The 25201-nt window shown below is 38.0% G+C and overlaps 1 protein-coding gene across 9 annotated transcripts; it reads right to left on the minus strand.

The window, feature by feature from the left end:
* Positions 1-2785: 2785 nt before the first annotated feature.
* RUG1 (Regulator of chromosome condensation (RCC1) family protein) lies at positions 2786-24406 on the minus strand. Of its 9 annotated transcripts, none has more exons than XM_088709005.2 (15): positions 24038-24405; positions 22703-22779; positions 20389-20467; positions 19154-19213; positions 16053-16154; positions 15859-15952; positions 13320-13362; positions 13164-13209; positions 13018-13064; positions 12801-12903; positions 8274-8328; positions 8095-8161; positions 7955-8009; positions 4744-4823; positions 2786-3182 (listed from the first exon to the last, which is right to left on the minus strand). In XM_088709005.2, exons 1-15 carry the CDS (start codon positions 24309-24311, stop codon positions 2925-2927), a joined length of 1440 nt encoding a protein of 479 aa, XP_088565131.1. In that variant the 5' UTR covers positions 24312-24405; the 3' UTR covers positions 2786-2924. The 9 variants fall into 9 exon arrangements, with proteins under 9 accessions (XP_088565131.1, XP_088565132.1, XP_088565133.1 ...); XM_088709006.1 differs by having other exon boundaries at positions 7955-7991; positions 24038-24404; XM_088709007.1 differs by having other exon boundaries at positions 2786-3107; positions 24038-24404.
* Positions 24407-25201: the final 795 nt, after the last annotated feature.

Genomic DNA, 25201 nt, shown 5'->3' on the forward strand with positions numbered 1-25201 from the left:
TCAGATAATTATATCGCCAATGTGTCTTTCTCCTTTTTGTTTAAAAACCAAAAATCCCAGGTTAGAATGCCTCAAAAGAACCACAGGATTAAAAATCATAGGCTGAAATGAACAGGGAAACAAAGCCTCACAGGATGCGAGAGCTGCACACCTATGTAATAATGAAATGGATAATACCAACATTGCCCTTCTACATCACTGCACTAATATCCTTTTTTATACATGTTTTCATTTGATCCCTCTCTCTCTCTCTCTAGTAAAATAGAGTGAAGGGGAACGAACAAATCAAATAGGAATTAAGCGACTGGATTCCCCAGTTTTAGTGAATAAGAGTTCGTCGAAAAGGTTTTAATGAAGAGAGTCAATCTCCACACTTGCCACACGTGTCTGGACGAGCGAGGTACGTAATGCCATTTTTATTTGATTAAAAATAAAAGGAAACAATGAGATTCGGTGAGTAAAAGTTGCTATGGTTATGGGAGGATCCAGGTTAGCTGTTTGCACCCCAAAGTGCTGCATATATAGCACTCGTTGCATGAACGATCGTCAAATACGATATGCTGTGTATGATATACAAGGCTTTGATACGCTGTTCATCTTCTGGTAACAGCCATCGAGCGCTCCAGATCACTCTGCGGTGCCGCAGACTGGATCTGTGCATGGCTCTTATAAACCGTCGGCCATATCATCGCTCATTAATGAAAAATTAGAGGTAGAATCTGGTCTGCGGATTCCGCGTATCGAGTACACTGAATCTCCCTCCTATAAAAAGTCACCAGCATCGGCCAAGAGTTCCATCTGATCTCCTCCCATTCCATTAAACTCTTCCATATCTTCCCATACAACTGAAAAAATGCCGGGGGACAAGAGGATGAAGGTGAAGAAGGGATGGTTGGTGGTGCGCGTGGGGCTCGAAGAAGAAGAAGGAGATGGTGGTTTCAGGAAGTTCATGATCCCCATATCTCATCTCCGCCACCCTCTCTTCGCCAACCTTCTCAACGAGGCTCAAGAGCTCTACGGCTACCAATCGCCAGGCCCGCTCAGGCTCCCTTGCTCTGTCCAAGACTTCCTCCACATCCGGTGGCTCATCGAGCGCGAGTCGCTGCACCTCCGCTCCTTCTCCCTGCCCTTTTGCGGACAATGACAAATAGTATCGTGCAGCGATCCCATTCTCCTTCTCTCTATCTCTCTTGTTTTGTTGGATAAAATGTACGGATAGTACACATCTTGTACGAATACATCCGATAAAATAGACAACAGATAAATCGGACCACAATATTTCTTCAGAATGCTCCACGACAAAAGCAGGTTATGGTCAAATATATGGAACCTTCGTTTTAGTTTCCACGGTGTGTGACCACTGAGGCAAGCCCCCCCATATGGTTATAAAGAATCAGGTTATTGTTGTGTTCTTTAAGATGCAAGGAAAAGTGCCTACCTAAGGGAGTTTTTCTTCTTGATGTCAAAATTTTCATTTAGGTGGAACTATCATCTTATTTTGGCGTATTACATTAATTGGACGATTTCCAGAAGCTTGGATCCAGATTTTTCTCTAAAAGGCTGCTCATTCCATCATCGGAATCATTTCTTTTTCTGATAAACATGAGCCCACCATTATATAGTACAAACTCTTCTGACGACGCTAGCAAATTTATCTTCTTTTATTTATTCTCAGTCCTGCTACGGGACAAGTTACAGATTGTACTTCTATTTTAAAAAAGTTTGTATATTTCTTGGTTGGTAATGCTATTGCCACCGTAGGCATTGGTTAGAGTTCAGTTCATCAAAGTATGATGAAAGGTCACAAAAAACCTACTCCGGACCGAAAGATAGGCTTATCACCCCATTCTTGGTGTCTTGCATTTTCTTCATTGCTGCTCCAGTCGTGTTGACTCATCCATTGCTGTAGTGCAGTCATTTGGAATCTAAACATCAAATCACCATTCTTTCCTTGGTTGCTACAAGGTTGTTGTCTGTGACATTCTGAGACACTTCTTTTCTTCAACACTTGTCCTTCATGAGCCAGATCTCCAAACTAGAGTGCTCAAGATTGTCGAAAAACCACAGATGGGAGACCACAGAAAAGCTAAACTTTCAATTTTGAGATCGCTTTATCAAATAAAGCCTTTGGTTATGTAAAGCTATTGGAGAACCAGGAGAAAATTATACATTAGCAAGTCTGTCTATGAGCTGAATTATGGCCACTAAGGTTTAAGCCTAAGCATTATTGGCCTGATCGATGGCTTGCCTTCTAGTTCCTCGTCATGTCATCTAGACGTCAGGTCATTTGACCCAAGGACATCACAGGAAGCTTCAGTATCAATCACCAGATCTAGGGTTGGTTTCAGGCTAACAGTGGCTATAACTGAGCCCCAATGCTCTTTGACCTTACTCGCCGATTTGCTAACCCTTTCTTCCCCAGGTATCGGCGATCACCGCACTACTTCGGCAATCAGGATAAACCTGTCGCCAGCATGTCAAGGAATGCATCCTCCCAAAAATACCAAGGATGGCTATCACTGGCCATTAAGATAATTTAGAGGATGCTTAGGTATTTGTCCTGCTAATTCTCGGAATGAATGAACATCCCCTCCTGACAGGCACACTCCTTGCTGACACAAGTAGAAATAGGTATTAGGAAATGGAAAGCCAAAATGACATTATTAAGACTGCCCCACCTCTGCACAGCAGCATTGCATGTTCTAAGGATACCCTGTTTTGAGTCTGATGAAAATCTGCAAGAACCACACCACGGAAGTTTCATTCATTCCTAGTTCTACATGTGTCGCATAAAAATCTATGCCTCTTTCATTACTCATGCAGAGAGTAGTTAATTTACATGGGTACTTGTAGCTTGGCACACATCATATTATCTCATGAGGCTGCTTTCTCTACATACATGATCTGTAGATACAAAGAGAAGGTTATATCTGCAATTGCCTTTTAATGGTGGTGTAGCTTGTAGGAATGCTGTAATCCTCCCAGAATTCATTATACTCAAAAATTCCACCAGTGTGATTGAATCCACATGACACATGCAAAGCTTTGACATGTTGACCAATGTTCACCATCATGGGTTCAAAGTAGTCAACATCATTTCCATGTCCCTGAAATTTGATCGGTTGTTGGTATTCACAGGACAAAACCAGCATGAAGCGAACACAATATATGCGAGAAAAGAGCTGCCTCAAGAATTAAAAAAAAAATCAAATTTAAATTAAACAGGACATTATAACACTATGAAACTTGAAGGATTGACATTCAAATAGAAGAAGATTTTCAACAGCTGTGTATGAAGCAGTCTGAATGAATGATAATCATCTGTTATAAGCTTGACACTCAGCTGTGAACCCAAAGAGCTCGCCTGCTCCTTCTCTTGCATAAAATAGCAAAAACAAGCTGATTCTGCCTATATATAACATGGTAAAAAAACCCTAAGCATTGTTTGACCGGATTTCTCTTAGACATCTCATTAGGGCCATTAAATTCACTAGCAGGTCTTGATGATAAAAAAAATATTTTTTTGCATAAATACCCTCCTAAATATCGAATTTTGCATGAATACCCTCCCAAAATTAATATTTGCATATATGCCCTCGTAAAACACTTGGTTTGCTATTATGTCTTTTTTTATCCTTGTTTTTGTATATGTAACCATACCATCTAATGCCGTTAAAAAATTAACAATTTCAAATTAAAATGACTAAAATACCCTTAATGAATAGATGTGCAAAAAAATATTTATAAGACGATCGTGATGGAGGACAAAAACGTAATTACAAAATTCTATTTTATTTTTAATTAAAATAAATATGATTTTTATTAACGGGGTTAGAAGAGGCGTTATATTAGGGGTATTTGTGCAAAAATAGTGTTTTATGAGGGTACATAAATAAATATAAATTTTAAAAGGGTATGCATGCAAATTTAAATTTTTAGAAGACTATTCATGCAAAAAATCCTAAAAAATGATCAATTTATTGAGGGTGTGTTTAGGTGTACCATAAAATTTCCTCTTTTTTATGAAGAGAATGAAACTTTTTGCAGAACAATCAGAAAAAAATGACTCCACATTTACTGCAGGAATGATTTTGGAAGATCCAAAACTAAAAACAGTAGTATTTGCTAGCAACAATATAATAGAAGCAGTCAATCAATATAAGATTGATGCAAAAATCGACTCAAACCCAATATAACTTGTGATTTCACATTTTTCAAATGATGAAGTATGATTCTACAAATCTACGTGTACAACTATTTACTTGAAATTCATAAAATTCCTAAAACCAAGGAATTGGAGAACTCTACTGGATAGAATTATTCAAGTGCATGATTTCCCCTCGCTATGCTTATACTTCTCCAGTTTAGATCTTTCTCCTTTTAACAACCAAATACCTTGTTAATTGCTTCTAAAAATCACATTTCCAAGGAATTTATATCAATAAAAAAATAGAATAGTGATTTTATAATTAAAATCTTCCATACACAGTCTGAATGTGCACCCTGCAACCTTCCTCTTCTTTCATGACCAAGGTTTATTTAAGGTACCTACTTGCTTGAACATATAATAAAGGGAATTAGATGGATTTGATGAAGTAAAGCACAAAGCCACAAATAAACTAAAGATAGTGAATACAGTATGCAGTATGATCACAATAGTAATCAATTTCTTGGTTTTTGTAATTGCAAGAAATTGATTCAAATTGTTAAATAGTTGTAATTAAGATAATTTAAAAAACTTACTAGTTGTCCTCCAGACGAATGACCATCTTCAAAAAATGTTCCACTAGCACCTCCCCACCCCCATGTGAAGATATTGCCACCTGAATGTCAGCATTTTAAAATGGTTATTTCAACGTCAAAGCTCTTGAAATAATTTTAAGGGTGAGAGCTGACTCGAACATTAGATGGGGGGAAGTACTTTAGGAAATGGGATGCGGAGCTTTTATAATGATCAGAAAAAGTTCAAGAAATTAATAAAAATGTTCTGGCATAATACGGTGTCTGAACAAATATGGCAGTAATGAAAGGTGCATCATATAGAAAGTTGCAAGCATCTTCTAGTGGACTGACTCTGTAAATAGTACTTTTAAAAAGTCAAGAATTGCAAAAGGATAAGAACATATAGCACCCTAAATATGTAATAATTTGGCATACAGAATAAATAGATATTCACATGGTAGTGCCAAACAGATAGCACATTTTTGTTATGGACATTTTTGTCATGGGTCCTTGAGATATTGGTAGATGCATTGATCAAACAATTCTAATGCATGTGTCTACTCAATCTGAGGATCGATCAGTTAGAATAGTTCAGATTGCACTTTTAAGTGTGTGGTATATTTTACATGCCCACAAAGGGCCACTTGAGAACATGGTGATCCTGCTCAGTCCCTTGGTCTGGAGGCCGACATCTCAACTAACCCACTAAGCCCAACAGCAGTGACCGCTGTCCAGAAGATACCAGAGACTGCTACTCCCTGGTTGGGGAGTCGAGCACAGTGAGGGTGTTGCTGGAGTAGACCTCATAGCCACCAAAGCATGAAAGTGGAAGAATGAACCACCCTAGTTGATGCTGCATGGCTAAACCCCAAAGATCCTAGCATTGCTTACACTTAATGGAACACATTTGCACTGCAGATGTTATGTCGGCGCTAACAGAGGCATCCTCTTGTGCCGGCAGAGTTGAGGGCTATCCTCCAATCCGAGCCGCTTCAACTTCAGATGGCCACCTGAGTTTTGTGTTGCGGACCCTAAAACAAATGAGCCAGCTGGAACCAACACAAAAGATAGGGTAAAGAACCAAGAGCTATCTATCGATGGTTGAGAGTGGAGACCAACTGCCTTGCCTCAAGTCATTCTTCAAGTAAGGCAGTGATCAGCTGAACTTAGCAATTCAGAGCAAGACGATTCAGCACTCAGACTCAGCGATTTCCTTCATCATCGATGCCTTGGACACCTGCATCCATATTGGCATCGCCACCGGCCACTGGCCATCAATTGGCGACAGATGCCACACTCACCACTGGTTGCTGCCATGTTGCCTCCACCTGCTGTTGGTCCAACAAGATGTTGTCGGGCTGATGACCTTGCTGGCTTGGCCCTTCAAGAAGGGGTGGCTCGCTTGGTCATGGATGATTCAGCCACATCTAAAGCACACTATCCCAACACTCAAACACGAACTACTGCCACTTTTCTACCCCCGTCTCCAGCAGCCCAACATGCATCCTGAGCATGAGAGGGCTCATGGGATCCAGTAGAACTGAAACATTGGTGTAATTCACCTGAGTAAGTTGCTCGGTTACTAGAGTCTCGGTGCGCAGGTCCACCCACAGGCCACAAGCGATGTTCCCTGCCACTACTTTATATCTCAACAGTCCTATGATAGCCTTGGCAACCACATCCATACCACTCCCAATTTGATAGTGTCCACCAAAGTGATGAAGTTCAACCACTAGGCTTCCAGAGAAAGCACTAGGCTCATAACCATCCACTGTCCTACGACCCGTACCTTGAGCATATCCTGCTCACTGCAAAATCTGAATCCTAGGATGTTGTTTGGCATCTTCAAAAGTGGAACTCATGTTCGAGATTCCACTTCAGCTTGAATTCCCTGGCAATGAATGTCCATGAGCACCGATGGCATAGAAACTTCCTGATCAGATAGAACTTCCATGGCTAGCATATTTTCTCCAAAAACAAGCCCGAACATGTCCTACATGAACTAGCACCATCCGAGAATTAGCACCATCTAAACCCCCATCTCGGTTAGCCACTAGTGAAGGCAGGGATGATCATTAACCTCACACACCCGAGTTGCTAGTGGCCACCCGGTAGTTTGCAATCTCCTCTTCGCCACAAACCCCTCTCGCTTGGTCGCTCATATGTAAGCACTCCATCTTGGTAGATCCTTCTTGATCTGAGAGATTTCAAAAAGGTAGCATTTATCCTTTTTGATTCATGATAGGGGATGAATGTCATAAGTAGTATCGATAATTTTGAGTCATGAGACAGTATTGGCTTTTAGAGCAATGAAGCTCCATTCATGTAGATCTAGCACATAAATCCATTGTTAATATGATAGTCCATGTGATGGATACCCACTCCCCCACTCTTCTCAAAGTTGGTGTGTCATCTACAACTATATAATATTATCGGGTAGATAAGTCAAGGTTTTTGTTACCTTGAGGTGTTGAGATTTTCCAGCAAAGATGGAATTCTACCAACAAAATAGCAATTCTTAACCAACATAATAGGATTTGCGGGTTTAGCTTGTAGGCTGAAGGGACTTGTAAACCCATGGATTGCATTTGATTTAAAGCCATTGTCCTGAGTTCCAAGTTTTTACTGAGACTTCTACTCAAGTTGTTTATCATGTTAAAAAACATGACACATGTTGCTCCATCATATTGATGTGCACTGACCTAGCATAATATAACATAAACTTGTTCCACTTCAAGGTTATGCTCACAAGAATCTGTGCATAAACTAAGTCTTGTAGAGTTAAGGATGTTGAGAGTTGAGATAGATGCATGGTAAAACTACAAGTGAGTTAGAATTTATTACTTTCACAGAAGGTTAGGGATAGCAACAATGAGTGACAAAAGGTAGATTGCTTAAGATAATTTGAACAAGTGCAGCATTAGCTCATGATGAACAATAAGAGGATCGGGTCTAAGAATACATGTTGAAGGTTGAAATGAGGGGATGACCAAGTACAATTGGAGAAGTGAAAAATGACTTGCAGGTGCTCACCATTACAAAGAACTTAACCTAGCATAACAAAAATAGTATGGAGGGATCCGTATAAACCACAAATTGACAAAAACTAGCATAACTTCATGAACCACAAAACAAATGAGATCACAGAACATGGACAATTAAAAAGCAAAGCATACACAAGATATAAGCATTATTTTTGGTTTTTTAAATTTGTTATAAAAAAATACTTTACCAGAAATGACAGCTGTGTGCTTCCAACCACAAGATACCTGGGAACAAGCACATTTCTGAAAGAAATGAGATCACGGTAATGCAAGCAGAAGATTATTTGTTGCATACTGAAACTGTTGAATGAACAAAAGCAGTACTCACCTCAGTTATAGGGAACTTTAGAAAAGAACTTTCAACACTTTCTGGAGTTTTGACCACCTCTGTGCCACTGGCATAAGAAAGAAAATTTATCAGTTAGTAATTATAGATGTTGGAGTAATAGTTATATTCAACTAATAAAAGTCAGAGAAGGCTCCAAGAAAATAATATAAGGTTAATACCCAAGACCAAGGCAGCCATTCTCATTAGATCCCCATGTGTATAGTTTTCCTTCACCTGTAAAATGCAATAATTATGAACTTACAGTCTTTTTGCTGTTTATATTTCAGTAGCTAAGAAAGAAAGGAAAGTGTAACAATCAAAAAATAAATTGTAGGAGACCATAAATATAGAAAAAAGACATGCTTAATCAAAAGAAGCAAATGAACCTAGTACTTATTCTACAATATATATATATATATATATATATATATATGATAAATACGAGCACCAGTAATTGAATTAACTCTTGACATCTCAAAATAAAACAAAATATGCTCAAATCAAATAATACAGTTGTTTTCTCCCATCAATTACTTTATTTGAGAGGATATGTTAGAAGTCATTTAGCTTCAGATACAGAACTACATAAATAGGAAATTCAGGGAATGATAATAAAGGCATATGATGACTAGTTCGCCGAATTCTATTTCTCATTTTATAGTATTGCTCGAATCAAATAATAGATTTTTTTTATCCTATCAATTACTTTATTTGAGAGACATATTAGAAGTCATTTAGCTTCAGATACAACACTACTTATCTAGGAATCTTTAGGGCATGATAATAAAACTCTGTGATAATGAGTTGTATAAATAGGACTGTACTGAAGTTTCAAAAGATAGCACTTTTTGTCACAAATTGCATAGCAGACTGCAAACATAGAAGCAATTTTCTCGTTCACAGCTAATCAGAACTTTGTTGGTAGATAAATTTTGTAATGAGATATTTAGAGTCACTGATTCCATCCACTGACCTTATTTGCTCTATACCTGCATACTGAGATATATTACAATTTCAAACAGGAAACAGCAGCATAACCAAGATGCATGGCAATTACTACACTAGCAAGCAGAATCAAATTATTTGGGGCCTGCCCTATATATTCTTCTTCACCATTAATCAATATTTTGGCTACATCCTTTTTGATTAAATGTTTTACTAACTCTTTCCACAATTCCAAGCTAAACAATCTAAGTTTGTTTTGTTAACAGGTATATGTCAACATATTATATATGGCTTTCCTTTTTAATCTTTTGTCTCATAGGACACTGTCTTCCATGGTGGAGATCAACTATGTATCTTGTACATAGTTTGTTGCTCCCATTAGTTGCATATGCATTGCGTGCTTGATTCTTTTATCAAATGACCTGTTTAGCAAGTAATATGTTATCAATGCCCATTTTGAGCCTTTTCTGAGATCTTCAAAATTTGCTACATAAATAATACCTTCATGCTCATCTCCACTTATGGATGTTTAGAATTAGATAATCTTTTATTCATGTTTGACTCATTGCTAGACAATTTTATTAGAGCATTGATAAAATCCAATGACATATTCATTCTCTGTTGCCTTATTCTGTGAAGCAATAAGGGTTTTGCAACCTCTATGAGATACATCTAGAATTAAGATCCATTTGCTCAAAAAATCTTTCCTTCCCCTAGCAATTTTTCTTCTCCATGCCCTTGCTGGATGGTGGCTAGAAACTGCATATCCAATCATGCCATCCATTTTTAACATCCAACTCCTCCCCCAACATCCACCTCTTCCAAACAAAAAAGTAGCCCCTTTCACCAAGTCAAAATCATCTTTTTTCCCTTCACATACCCAATAATTAGCTAGTATAGCTCCTAAATGAAGCACTTCTCATTCCAGTTTGAAACCATTGGTTTCCTTCATTGATTAGGTGATGAATTTCAGCCTCCACAGACCCATTTTGTTGGCTCAGCACAAAAACACCATCAACATGGTACGCAACGTGGCTGCAAGCTACATGGGTGTGATATTTAATCCTTGATTTTAGGCATACCTTGAGGCATTTCACATAACCTGCTTGGTGCTGTTCGCACCCTCTGGACACCAAAAACAGAGGTCTCCATCTGTACATTTTTGAAGAATATTGCCTCTCGTTGTTCCCCTTCCCTCCTTTTTAAAGTGCTCTCTCTCTCTCTCTCTCTCTCTCTCTCTCTCTTTTCGGAGGAGGGGGGAGGGGGGTATTTAACTCTCAACAATTGGCGAATTTTCTTTGTAATCTGGATGTTGCATTTACTCTTGCAACACAAGGATGAGGGCCATGAAGCCATATCAAGGCTATGATAGCATCCTTATATTGATACCAATACCCTCATTGTTCACTTTTGTCTTCAGTATCACAGTTCTACCAAACCATTATTCTCTCGTGCATCTCATTGAAAGTCAATTCATACCATGCTTTCTAGAAGGAAGCTTCAGTTAAAACAATCAACTACCATAAGGAGGCCTATTACCCACTTCTTTAGCATGTTGATCAGTTAAAATAATTGATTGAACATTAAAAACAATCCTTAGCCATATTGCCTATTCTCTAATTCACTTCGAATATTATCATGATCACATTTTTCAATTCTAAATATTTTTCAGACTTGGGTTTCTTGATTCAGCCACATCTCATTGTGCATTTATTAGAGCCTGGTTCATCTTTGCCAGGTCCACTTCAGATTTCAAATATAATGGCATATTTTGTTGACATCAATGCTCTGTTACACCAAAGAATCAAATCTAGGACCTCCTTCCTTTTCTCTTCCTACGCTTCATGCTCCATAGGTTGTCATAAACATCATGCTCTCAACCAACTTGTGGCTCTATTACATTATATTATTCTTATTAGATCTAGAAGCATTACTTTATGCTTATTAATTTCAAATTATATTGTGAGACTTGATAACAAGGACCTTCTGGACCTTCATATAAGTAAGCATCTTCTTCTTCCTCCTCTTTTAACCTTTGGCATTTGGCATCACACACTTGGTCATTTGTCATATCTTCCTGGTTATTTAATTCATATTTTGGTTTTTTGACAATTGACACATTGCATGGTTGCAAAATTCTGAAACAAATTAACAGAGTTTAAACAAATTGCTTGTCCCTCTAATCCTAGTCTCTTTGCAATTCCAATTCAACTCAAATATTGTCTTGAATTTTTCCTTTAAGGAACATTGTTGCTATCATGTTATATTAACTGAAAGCTTCCCATTTGCTAACTTTATTTGTAAGCACGCTACTTCTCAAAAGCATAATCTCTATGACCATGCTTCACATATGGTATTCATTGATCTTGAAAACTCTTATCCTTTCTAGTTTCTACCCTTGAACTAAATCATATAACAACCTTAAAAATAGCATGGACAATCCCAACCAGGGTTGGTGGAACTGTCCCGAACCAGGCGGTTCCGAGCCGTGCCGGCGGCTAACCGCCACGGTTCCGGTAACGAAAACGAAATCCGTTGCCGGAGGGGGAGGAGGAGAAGAAAAGAGAGAGTGAGCGGGGGAGAAAGGGAGAGGGAGAGGAAGGAAGAGAGAGAGAGGGGGTGGTGGAGGCCAGCCGACGGAGGCCGGTGAACTGCATGGAGGACGCTCCTCCGGGCTATGTGGCTTCACAACCGGAAAACAGGGCAGATCCCCTATTTCTTTTTGAAACAGAGATCCGACTCTTTTTTTATTTCGTAATTTTTAAGTGAAGTTGGAAAACGATTTGTCGACTTCGCTAAAAAAATCACGAAATAAGAAAAAAGGTCGGACCCCTGTTTTGTTCGAAACAGGGCATCCGCCCTATTTTCCGGCCGTGGAGGTTTTCTCTGCCTTCTGCCTGGGTCACCGGCCTTCGACGGCCCTCCGCCACCTCCCTCCGGCCTCCACCGGCCCTCCGCAGACTTCCGCCACCTTCCACCGGCCTCCCTCTCTCCCCTTATCTCTCCCTTTTCCTCTCTCCCCCGCCTCTTCTACTATGTTGGTACGGGCTCGGCACAGCACGGCACAGGCCCGTACCAACTTATCCTACTGGAAAACCAATATGGTGCCCGGTACCGGTTTCGCCGACATTGATCCCAACCTCTCCTTTCCTCTTATCTTCTATCTTCTTTTTCTTGTATCTTAAGGTAAGGAAGCATATCCTCATGCATAAAGGATATAATGCTAAATTGTTAATCCTACATCTAGGTACATATGAGCTTCAAGTGGCACAGCCTTCTTTTAGCATCAGTTTTCCACCTTCGAGCTCATTTTCTTTAAAATTTAACCTTTATTTTATGAGTAATCACCTACTTACTCCAATTTGTGCTCTTAACTCCTATCCCTGCTTTAGACCTTTAAAATCATCCATAGCCTCCACAGATTCACAAACTGATCTGGTGCTCTATAGGTGCTTCTCTCTCATTTGCTCTCAACCTCTCACACTAGCAAATTTGCATTTTCAACTTTTCGCATCTCACGACTACCCCATCCATCAACATCACCCAGATGAGAGTAATAGTTGGTAGTCAAACTCAACTAAGATACATATATAACCCATATGGATAAATAGTTTTTAAGACCGTATGACCAACAGAGGCCTAGCATATAGGCAATCTCATCACACAAGACAATTTAACTTATGGTTCCAAAAAAGTTGTAGCATGGAATTTCCAAAAAAAAAATTAAAAATGAAATTCTGATATTCGGTTTCAGAAAGTACTTGTCACAACACAAGTGTGATAACCACCACAAGCAACTTCTTCTGAAAATGGAAGATCTAAAACAGCATATGGCGTGGATGCATATTTTGCTGCTCCAAAGCTCTATTATTTAAGAAAAGTAAAAAAGTTAGTTAATCAAGCTGATATGAAAATAAATTTTATACAAAGCACTACAAGTCTACAATGGATATATGGTCATGTGGCTAGCAAATATACCAGTTTATTAGTTGTCCTTTCCCCAAATAAGAAGACAGAACCTCGTTCTGAATGTGCATCAGTAAGTTACAGAAAGGAAAGAGATTAAGCAAATAGAAATAGACCATGCTTGAATTGTTAATTTGGTAACAATTGGTTAAATTTACCATCAATGCAGGCCGAATGCAACATTCCTGCAGCAATACGCTTGACCTATAAATGCATGTTTAGACATATGGATTTATAAGTAAACAAATCACTGATGCACAACAAATTAACTCTTCAGAAGCAAACATCAAGCATAAATTTCCAGACAAAAGTACCTTAACTCCTTCAAGGTTCTTGACTAGTCTTGGAGTATATTCACTGCATAAATGGATCTTTAAATATCATTCTGTATGATAAGAAACAATGTTATTTTTACTAATCAAAGAGAATTTCCAGACACTAGACGCATGTCACCCTAACAAATAATGCATAAAAGAGAAAAAGGATATTCATATGTACATAAACATTACATGAGCCATTAAAAAAGGCTTTCAAGTTAAGATGGAATAGATTTAAGGAATGTGCAATAACAGTCAGCAGAAAAAGGCTCTTTCAAAGGTCTAATGGTTTATTAAAGATTCTGATGCAAGATCAACCATCATCGTTTTCAAGAATTAAGGTATCCTTATACCATGCCAATCATTAAGCTTTTTTACTTTAGTAAATTTAATGCAAAGCTCCTTGCAACGACAGCAAAGTTCATGCTAGGACTAGTACAAAAAGGAGAAAGGGAGGGCCAGAGCACATAATAATAATATAATCTTAAAAATGCTCACAATTGAGAGATTAACAGAGAACATCACCATCTTGCTATCATGGATCAACCATTTCCCTCTCCAAAAATAACTAGTTTTGAATCATATCAAGAGGGAGGTTAGAATCCTTCCACTATCCCTTCATATCTTTTTTCTTACACCATGTCCACTTACAACCATGATCATATCCAAGTGATCCTCATGGGGAAGGAGGCTTTCATTTACCTAAGTTTGGAAAAATGAAAGAAAGAAAATAGGATTCAGGCATTGCCTATGATACTGATCTTCAATAGAAGTACTTCATAAGTTTCAGGTTTAATGTGCAAACTCTCTATGAGCACACTATTGAGCACTAAAATGGTGATTTTGCATGTGCAACCCCGTCATGTTGCATTTTGTGCAAATATTCAAATATTTTTATTTTAAACCAATGCCTGCCATTCCTTCGTTAGCAGCTATCAACCCAAAAAGTGATTAGAGTCATTCAATAACGGGTAAAGGTTAACCTTGAATGGGAACAATAAAACTACCCTACAGTCCCCTGATGGAGATTGGCAAAAACAAAAGTGCATTATGAAAAATGCAAAACTACAGGGTCATATGTACAAAACAGAAACTTTCGACGGGTATATATGCAAAAAAAAAAAGACATGAATTTACCATGGTTCAAAGCAAGGTCCGCCGTACCGGATCCGGTAGGCGTACCAGTTGCCAACCGGACCAATACGGCTCCGGTTCGTACCGGATCCTGTAGGTACAAACCGACCAGCTCTTCTCCACCGGAGCCGGAAAAAAAGAAGAGAACGAGAGAGAGCGCGGGGAAGAGAGGGAGAGAGGAGACCTGTGGCCGCCATCGGAGGGGCGGCGGAGGCTGGGGAAGGCGGCGGAGCCCGGCGGAGGATGGGGGAACCCGCGGGAGCACGACGGCGGCCACAGGTCTCCTCCCTCCCTCTCTTCCCCATGCTCTCTCTCCTTCTCTTCGTCTTCTTCATCTCCAGCACAGAATTGGCCCGTACCGGTTTCCACGGCTCCGGCATACCGGTAGTTGGCCGGACTGGTTCGTATCGGCCGGTATGGGCCGGTTCGGCATGCCATGGTTCAAAGTATACTGCCACACTGGTTCTTATCATACAGCATGTACCATGTCAGCAAAATAATAGGCACGGTACAAATTTATGTATCCTTATATCATCCATGTCACTCCATGCTAGAAAGAACTCATTCTCTTTATCTCGAGTCTTGGCATGTGATTGGCCACGTGACTGGCCTGGTTTGTCATAGCACAATAACGAGCAAAATGGCACTGGAGGTGCACAAGGTACTTTAATCCTTGGATTTTGATCATTTTTTCAGATGGTTGAGAAAGCAATGTAAGATGTCATCATTGGACTTCTTGATAGGCGAAGTAAATAAAATTGGACAAATCAATGGTAGGGGATATATTGATTGAGCACATAACAAGCATTTCCAAGCTAAGCTATGGAAAATATGAGGATGCTGACTAATATGAGAAAACAAGCTCAAATAGCGGACAACTCTTCCACTGTGTAGGAAAATTAATATGTCCACAGGTCATTGAGAAACATTTTTGGGGTCATTTTTTGTTTCTTCCATCTATTTGTTGATTACAAATCAAGTATTTTTGGAGTAGAATATATAGACATCTTAAGTTCTTTTTGAGTTATTTGAGCATGAGGGCAATTTAGTATTCTCAGTAGTTTCAATTGTCAAGAGTACAGTCACTGTAGAATCAGAATGAAGGAAATATTATCTTCAGATAATTTAAATTCCTGGTAGATAATTGGAGTTCTGCAGTAAATGGAATGTGTAGTTCTTGAAGCCATCAAATTTTAAAAAAAAAAAATCAAAGAAGTGAGAAGATCAACTTTACCAATTCATTTGCATAAATTAGATTTTGAACACTGCTGTTCATCATTTCATTGTTTAAGGAATAATTCTCACCATGAAAAGAAAAAAATCCTACAGAAGAAGATGGTATTTCACCAATGAAATCAAGTCACAGCATAGTATATAATTCACATATTTCTCTTACTCAAACCTTGAGTCTATTGAGAATCCAAAAATTCTGGATTGATGTCCATGACCAAGTCTACCCAAGCCACCTGCTCCCCAACTCAAGACACTGCCTTCATCTATAGGGGAAGAATAACAAATGATCGAAAAAATACCAAATTAGTAGACATAAATTAGAAAAATTAGGTCATATCAAAATTTTGTTTTTTCTTTTATCACCTGTGATGGCAATGGAGTGCTCCAAACCCAATGCAGCTACTTGCACACGGATGCCAACCAAGCAATCAACCCTAATAGGGGTGGAGACTATACTTTCTGCCCCTACAATGCAATATGGAATGTCAATATTTGTACAGTCTCTTCTATGACTTGTCAATGAAATTGCACAATTTAAGATAACAAAAATAAATAAATAAAATGATCATAGAATATGCTACGAATAATTCTGATAAAAAGAAATAGTACCTAATAAATTGTAATGAAGCATGACACTAAAATATAAAAATTATGATCTTATCTTGCCATGAACACAATGGCTCTAAGGACCAGGCTCAAACTTTGATGTAGATCAGAAAAATTAGATGGTAAAAAATTAATGTAAATTGCCAGAAATAAAATAATAATGTACAAAATTATGCGATGCAATGTTTCAATCTTCAATATAGGCTCAGAATTCTGCATGTAAGCTTAAAAAAAAAAACAACAAGTCTTGTGAAAGATAGTAGCCATCTCATCAAGAAGAAATCCTAAGACATAGACAAAAAATCTCCAACACAACCATAAAGGTCACATGTGGATGGATCCATTAGAAAAATTGTAATCGAGGTGGTATATTGCTCTAATACTTCAGTCACAGAAAGGGAAAAAGAAGAGAGAAGGGGGGGGGGGGGGGGGGGGCGCAGGGGAGTTACTGCATAAAGATGGAGCACGGAGGAAGAGAGAGGCCATGTCTCCCTCTCCTACTACCCGGCACTGGAAAATACCTGTATGCTCTGCTCCTTAAATAATTCACCTCCATGAGTTAGAGCCTTCCATACCAATGATCCTTTCAATTCCATACTTTAATCTCAAAATTATGCATTTTAGTGTTGATCCTCTCCTTTATAACACTATGACAATCATGAAACCAAATATAATTAGGTTTAACACTGCTTCAGAAAAATGTCTTTTGAAAAGATGATTCCTGATTTATCCTTATATACCACAGCCTTTCAAGCAAGGTTTAAGTCCCTGTCCCGGTGCTCATATCAAGTAGGGAACAGTGGGCACAATAACGGGACAATTTCATACTGCCAGCTGGGATGCATTGGCATCATGATAGCTACTAGGAGGAATTTTTTTTGTTTTTCATTTTCTTGTTTTTTCCTTTGTTTTGATGTGTTTTATTGTTTAAGTTTTTTATTTTTATTTAGGTCATAAATTTAAGTTAGGTGAGGCTTTTGATGTTTTTCTTTTTGTTCTGATAATTTTGTTGCTGTTTTATTCCTTTGTTTTCCTTATCTTTCTGCTTTCCCTTTTCCTCCTCTTCCTATTCAAATAGCAACAGGAAAAAGGATTAAAAAAGGGAAAAACGGTGAAAATGCACGTCCCGACTAGCATCAATCCATATGATTGCTGCCGGTCCCCATCCTGCTTTGTACAACAGGTCAGTGCCTACCAATACCAATGGGGAAAGCCCAATTCTACATATTTCAAGGTCCGAACCGGTTCCAAGATGGGTCAATCCCCAATCTGATCCAAGATGCCCGGTGTGCAACCGATACCAACCAGATCCTCAATCCATGCTTTTGGGCTTTCATGAGTTCCCGTTTCATTTATGGCTGGACCTGAAAACCAACTGACCATTACAAGGAAACTCAATAAGCATAGCACAGCAGCGCATGATGTATTCAAATATAAAAGCAATTAAGTGAACAAGTACCCTAAGACAATATAATTATTTTGGCTTTTGGTTTCAAAGACTTTAACAACAACTGTTGTTTTGAGCCAAGATACCGTCAAGGAGTATCCTCACCGATTTTAAGGGTAAAATGGGAGTTTAGTATTTATCATGCTTGCCATGTTAATTTAATATAGTTTAGTGAGACTTCTGCAGTTTATCCCCTTGACAGTCGATGCTTCATTCTACACATATTACTCAATTCAAAATGATATGTATTTCGAAAAGATGATTTAAGCTTATATCTATTACACACAATTTGAGGCTTTTATGAGCTCCTGTTTTATTAATGGTTCAGTCTGGATACTGACTGAAGATACAAAAGGAAATTGAATAAGCATATTACAGCCATGCATTTGATGATGAGTAAAAGCAATCAAGGGAACAAGTCCTCTAGGCAATATTTTCAATTTGGCTTTTGGTTGCAATTTGCAAAGTTTTTGATAACATCTCGTGTTGAGACAAGCAACTTCCAAGGAGTAATAGATTCGATATAGTGCAGGAATAGATATGTACATTTTATCACAATTAACATCAGATACTTCTTTTTTGAAAAAATCAAGAAGGTTCATGTTGCCAGTTAGATCTAATGGCAAAGATAATTATCAATCAATAAATCCAGAGTCTAGAATATCAATAAACCTTAAAGAATCACAAACAAAGAAGGTGATGCCAACCTAAACCACCCGGTTCGAGAAGTACCAAACTGTACCGAGGCCAAACCGGCACAGTTCCGCCATTTGGTTTGAGAAATCAAGCAAGAAAGGGGGAGAGGAAGAAGGAGAGAGAGGAAAAGAGAGAGAGGGCAGCAAGGAGGGAGAGGGAGAAGGAGGAAGGGAAGGGGAGGGAGATAGAAGGAGAGGGAGGGGGGGAGAGAGAGAGGTAAAGAGGCTACTCAGAAAGAGGGAGAAAGGGCTCGAAAACAGGGACCCTATTTATTCTTTCGTCATTTTTAAAGAGAAGTCGGCAAACGGTTTGCCGACTTGCTACAGTAGAAGTTGGCAAATCATGTGCTGACTTCAGTTTAAAAAATTCAAAAAAAAATAATAGTTTGCCCTCAAAACGGTACGTACGGACTCGTACCATCCCATTCCGATCGCCGACGGGTACAAATCCCAGTACTGATTCGGCAAACCTTGATCATAAAGGAATGTATAATAGATCAAGGAGATGGGTAAACAGCGAATCACATTGCCTCTCAGGATATCTGTAATAGAAATTGGTGAGCAATTTTAATAATTGATTATAGCAGTCTCAGAAGCTTTTGAAAAGATACAGAATATCATTATATAAAAACAATGAAAATGAAATTCCATGACCATAGCAAGATCAGCACCATTAACCAATGCATCAGTATGCATGAAGGTAAAGAGGATATTACTTTTTCCAAGACCAAGCTGCCCACTAGAGTTTTTCCCCCAAACGAAGAGTTCTCCATTTTCTATCAGCACAAAAAAAAAAATCAGAAAAAAAGAACCAAGAATGAGATATCCTATTGTCTATTATTAGAGAACTAGTAGCAGACAGAAATTCATCTAGTAAATCAAATCAATAAATGAGCTGGAAAAAATTTAAATGAAAATGGAAAATTTGTATACTCAATATAAACTTAATCTAGATGAAACAAACAAAAAAAGGCTCATATCAGGAATTTAAAAAAAAAAATCATTAAAAATTGCACTCTCGGTTCCTATAAAAACTCATTTTTTTTTAGCACACTCATGACTATAACTGGTGGTTCAACATCCCCATAATCCATATTCAATTTGTGATCAGTCCCGTAGAGGTTAAGTTAATTTGTTGGGTGTTCATATCACAATGTAAAATGGTGTGACATGAATTTCCTTTCTTTACATCTCAGCTGAAGAACCTCTTTAATAAATGATGTTAACTCATCAGTAGTATGGTCTTTTGAAAAATTTAAAGCCTGAAGAAATTCTTCAATTAGTAGGTCTCCAGTGTTTAAATCTTAGTCTCCGGCTTATACAAAAATTTAGAAAACAGCATAGTTCTGGTAGAGCTATATACCAGGCAAAAATATTTTTTTTCTGAGGTGTTATAACATGCAGAAGTCAATTTACTCTGACAGTAACTTAAAGAAAAAGCTAGAAACTTTATTTAGTGCAAAATCTGTTACAATTAAGATAGAATGTCACAACTTGCAAAAGTGTTGCACATATAATTTATAAAGGTCTATGCACATGCACACACACACACAAATTATGAATGGAAATAATCAGGCATATTAAATATTCACGTCAAAATATCTTAGTTCATACTCAAATACTTGTAATGTGATAAGACACAAAGAAAACCATGTTGCTCTTTGTTTATCTCAGAAATTTATTTCACAATGAACCTAATTTACCCATTACTCTCTCACGAACACATACATAAGTATTATAGAAGGATACAAATAAATTTCTTCCAAGTTATCCTAAGCCAATTTCTAATCTGTTGTCCATTGTTCACAACAATAAAAGAACTGCTTTGCTCTTTACTATCTGAGAAATGAATACGAAATGGACGTAACTTAGCCACCTCATACTTAAAATTGCAAATAAAGTCGATTCAAAGAGAAAGCAAGGTGGTTCACAAGTTGTCTTTTTCTCTCACCAGTAACAGCACAGGAATGATGGTAACCAGCTGAAATATGTGCAACTTTTTCAGGAAGTCCTAAAATTTCAACAGGCTCCTGCAAAAAGATAGGTATTGGGGGCAAAACAACAAGACTTCAGAGAAGCATTTAGGATAGAATGTTTGAAGGACTCGACATAAATATATCTTTCAGTTCTAAAATTATGATGAAGCAATGAAGAACTTCCACAAAGCAAACCAGAAACCAGGACAGCTCAGGAAAGGAGACACAAGCAAGTAATGATATTTAGTGTTTAACTTTACCAGCCATTTTGTCAGCTTTTTTCTCTCATCAGATTTTTGACTTGATAATGTAACCAAAAAAGGACAATTGTGAAGATGCTTCTTTTGGACTTCAATTTTTTGTTCTAAACACCTAATTTTCTGTGATGAGTATCTTTGAGCTCCTGACAACTTACATGTATGAACTTCTCAACTAACTAGTTCCTAACAAACCAAGTTAAGCATGAGTATATGCAGCTAATACATGATTTGCATCCTTAATAAAGTACCTTTATCCAAATTCCATGAGAAGAATTAGAATATTCAAACATGGAAGAGAGACTACTCAGATAATATTTCACATACTGAACATCTTCAACAGAAGCATAGCAGGTAGAGATTTTTGTTTCTTCCTATAGACTAGTGCTTCTTCATCTATCACATACCACATTATTATTATATTCCTTGCATGATGTCGACATATCTGATTTAGATAAGAATTATGTCCAATCTTTCCAAACTCGAAACACATGATTTGTATGTTATTGGCGAAGTTCCGGCTAGAACTGTCAGTGCAAGATACCGATTTGATTGTTTAACCAACTTGGACATGCATCCCTATTTCCCAAGTGGCCCCACTATTGCAATAGGGCAGATTCCTTCAGTCACTGAACCATTTCGCCTTTTGATTATTCTATTTGATCCGCTTGCCTCAAAGAAAAGGCTGTTGCACCTACTCAATCAAATTGTCTTCAATCATATATGGCAACATGACCTTCAGCAAAAGACAACCACTAGAGGTCTTGTCACACAAAAAAAAAAGAAGGCCCTGTCAATAGGTTTCATCTCCTTAATTCCATAACAAGAACAATAACCATCAACACTTTGTTGCAACTAATCGGACACATCAATCATAACCATATGGTTGCCAATGCTAGTCCACAACCCAATTGAAAAAGCATAGGATACATATTCCGTTCCCCCACCCACCCCACCCCACCCCCCAACCAAAAAAAAAAGAGGATAAAAAAAGAAGAAGGGGTCAAAGGGTTGACATTAGATTGATAGCCATACAATAAAAAAATGCCAAAATAAATCTTAATTCGGTATTCATTTGCTTAATTTCAAAACTGCAAAAGTTTCTCTGTAAAAATCCAAGATTCTACTATCTATACAAGTTCAAATTTTCTGCAACTACCAAGGCATATGACCTTCATTTAGCTCAAGATATAGTAGCAAGTCACCCTAAACCTTGAGATTTTTTGAATTTGACTGTGAAAAAGGAACCAACGTTCATGGGTGATGCTGGTGTTGGTGGTTATTGCATTTTTTTTTCTTTTTCTTTTTTTTTTCTGGAGGGGGGCAGGATTGGAGGGGGGAGGCCACGTAGCTTCTAAACAATCAACCTTCAAACATTGAAAACCAATGTCAGGGACCTAATCTTGATTCAATACCTACAAATCTTAGCCACGTATAACTTGTAGTTAAATGGAAGTGAGCTATTGGGGAGGCCAAGCTCAAAAATAAGTTGTTTAATTAGATTCGCTTCATCTACGGATAGCATTCCATTTGTAGATTTATCTCAACAATGCAATAAACCATGGTTTATCGTACCGGACCAAACCAGGTGATATAGAACGTACTGTACTATACCAGTTCGGTACTGGTACCAGGTATGGATGGCGTACAGACACTCGATATGCCGAAAAGATCCCGTACCATACCATACCAACACAATGCTAGTATGGCACCGGTACAAGGTCCAGTACCGAGACGACGAACCTTGCAATAAAATGTCATGGCATATCCCATGCACATTTACATAACATTTTTTACATACTAAAACGATATAAACTATAGGAATCTCAATCATTATCTCCATTGCAGGTTATTCCCATTGTTTTTTCTTCAAATTTTATAAGTAGCATGTGAGAACCATGCCTACCTATAACATGCAAGTAGAAGTGGAAGGCAACAAGGAAACTATTGCGCTACATGAAACAACAGCTATGTGTAGCCAATCAATGAGTACAACACAGAATGAAATAAAAGATCAAGGAAAAAAACATACTAGCGTATGACTTTTGACAGATTTTACACCCAATTGTCCAAAGTCGTTCAGTCCAGTTGCATAAACACGACCACTTTCTGTCCAACAAATGGAGTAGAGCATTATAAACATATACAACCATAATTCATATCACCATAGTTTTCCTTACAAAAGTAATATGTATATCCTCATAAACCATGAAATAGTCATTCAGAATATATATCTATATATATCTATATCTATATCTATATATATATATATATATATATATATATATATATATATATATATATATATATATATATATATATATATATATGTATGTATGTATCTGTAGTGTGTGTGTGTGTGTGTGTGTGTATAGACATAGACATATATCCCATATCCACCAGGAGCTATTGTGGTCATAAAGCTAGCGTAACTGATAACTCTAAAATTATCATAAAAAAATGATAACTCTAAAAAAAATAACACAGATAAAAGGCGAAAGATGCATGAATCAAATAGCAGAATGAGCTGAATGTGCCTATATCCAATAAAAAGTGCTTTGCACACCAGGCAAAGTTATAAGGATGTTTTAATGTAATATATAAATGACCTGCACATCTACAATGCATCAATCATGCCTTTTTCCAATTATTAAGTACAAAAGCATTAATTATCAGTATTTTCTATTCGTAAGTGTCCTCAAAAACACAATTGTGGTAGAAATCATCTTTCTAGATTCCAAATTCCGCCTAACTGGAGTCCCAAAATAGTCAAGAAGATCCAATGTCAACTGAGCAAAGAGGAATTCAGACTCACCTACATTTAAAAGAAAGGTAACAGCATTAAAGATATCAGAAAATCCACCATTTTCTCTCTGTCTCGATCTCAGATTCGTACTGTTTGACCATACACGGATCCAAGTTCTTGTAATCTTGACTACTTAGTGCAAAGAAAAGAGTCCTGAAGAAAATTTATTCATGTTTCATATTTTAAAGGCATCGAAGGATCAGGGTGTCAGACTGGACCGTCTCTCACAGTCTCACTGGAATATCATGATTTGGATTGGTATAAATGAATATAATTAAAAACTACAAGATATTCGAATCCAACAAATCAATTGGTTCAAAGACCGATTACGCTCCCTGGATGTAAAATCATAAAAAACAGCAGATATCGAATATCAGATACAATTCTTACAGATTTAACGCAATTTATCTCACTACAGGTCACTAAAAGTATCCCGAAGCTGGCGCCAAAGCCAAACATTACGATTCCAAAGATTCTCTTTTTCTTTTCATTTGCAGTGTGTGTTTTTTTATCATAAATAAATAAAAAAGACAAAACTCTTCAAAAGAAGGAAGAAATTACCAGTCAAGAAAAGGGTGTGGGCACCGCCACATGCGATCGAGACTGGAAGATCTTCTTGGAAGAAGGGGCAGATCGTGGGCCTCCACCGCGACTCCAGGCTACCCAGCCCCAACCTCCCATGATCCCCGTTCCCCCACAGCGCCGCGAACCTCCGGGGCGCGCTCGAGAACCACCGCCGGCGAGGGATTGGCGACCACAAGAAGGACGGGGCGGCGACGGCGGCGGCGGCTCCCGAGGCTTCTAGGACAGCCCTTCTCCACACCGCCGACGCCATTGACGAGAAGAACAGGGTGCGGGAGTCCGCTTGAGAATCGGGGTGGAACAAGAAGAGACGAGACACCTCCGCTGCCGAGGACGGTTCTGGAAAGAATAGTTAAGACTTTTAAAAGGAGCGTCGTGGAGCTGCGCTTTGACACGTCGGTGGGACGGCAACGGTGCAGCCGAATCGGATCAAAGTCCCGGGTTAAGTGTAATATCCGAATCCGAATAAAATATCCCACACCAATAAAGTCCCGGGTTAGTGTCCAAATCCAAAACTGCCGTACTCTTAGCACGAGTTTGAATCGGCTAAAATATCCCATACCAATAAAATTTTCTAAATATACTCATGTTTGGTTGGAGGGGCTAGGCTCTCGAAATAGAAATAAGTGACTCTGCCCCAATTCCCCAAAATCCAATTTGGCCTCTTTCTTAGTATTTGAATTCAATTATAATTCTAATCATGAACCAAATCTATCGAAAAATTCGATCTTTCCAATTCTCATTTCAATCCATTTTAATTCCAATTCCGGTCTCAAACCAAACTCGTCCTAATAGTATTTCTCATTTATACCATCTTTTCCAAAAAATCATTATGGATGCCTAATAGTTGGAGTTGATTTAGAATTTTAAGTCACTACTAAAAATTTATAGTTAATAGTACTATTTTTAGTAGTATTTAATATTTCTTTTCTCCTTCGGAAATTTTTGGTTCTTTTTTCTCTCCAATTAAAGGTATTTTTTTAAAAAACTTTGAGCTTTATAGCAGTTTATATATCAGATTTGTAGCTGCTTAATGATGGCATGTTCTTGGATTTTGCTATCTAGATGCAAAGATGGGTGGTTGCTTGATGTTTTTAGCATCTGTTCTGAATTTTGAATTTCACCGGTTTAAATTTTCAGTTT

This window comes from Phoenix dactylifera, chromosome 12 (genome assembly GCF_051530095.1).
Source record: "Phoenix dactylifera cultivar Ajwa chromosome 12, Ajwa_hap1_PhDact_Kaust_v1.1, whole genome shotgun sequence".
Taxonomy (NCBI): Eukaryota; Viridiplantae; Streptophyta; class Magnoliopsida; order Arecales; family Arecaceae; genus Phoenix; species Phoenix dactylifera.

Bases quoted from the DNA above. Each gene is read 5' to 3' on its own strand.
- RUG1 (XM_088709005.2), bottom strand. From the start codon at position 24,311: ATGGCGTCGGCGGTGTGGAGAAGGGCTGTCCTAGAAGCCTCGGGAGCC. The intron at 8,329-12,800 runs GTACTTTCTGAA...TGCATTTTACAG, and splicing joins TCACACTTGTGTTGTGACAA to GTGAAGGAAAACTATACACA. The intron at 4,824-7,954 runs GTAAAGTATTTT...GCTGACATTCAG, and splicing joins GCACACAGCTGTCATTTCTG to GTGGCAATATCTTCACATGG.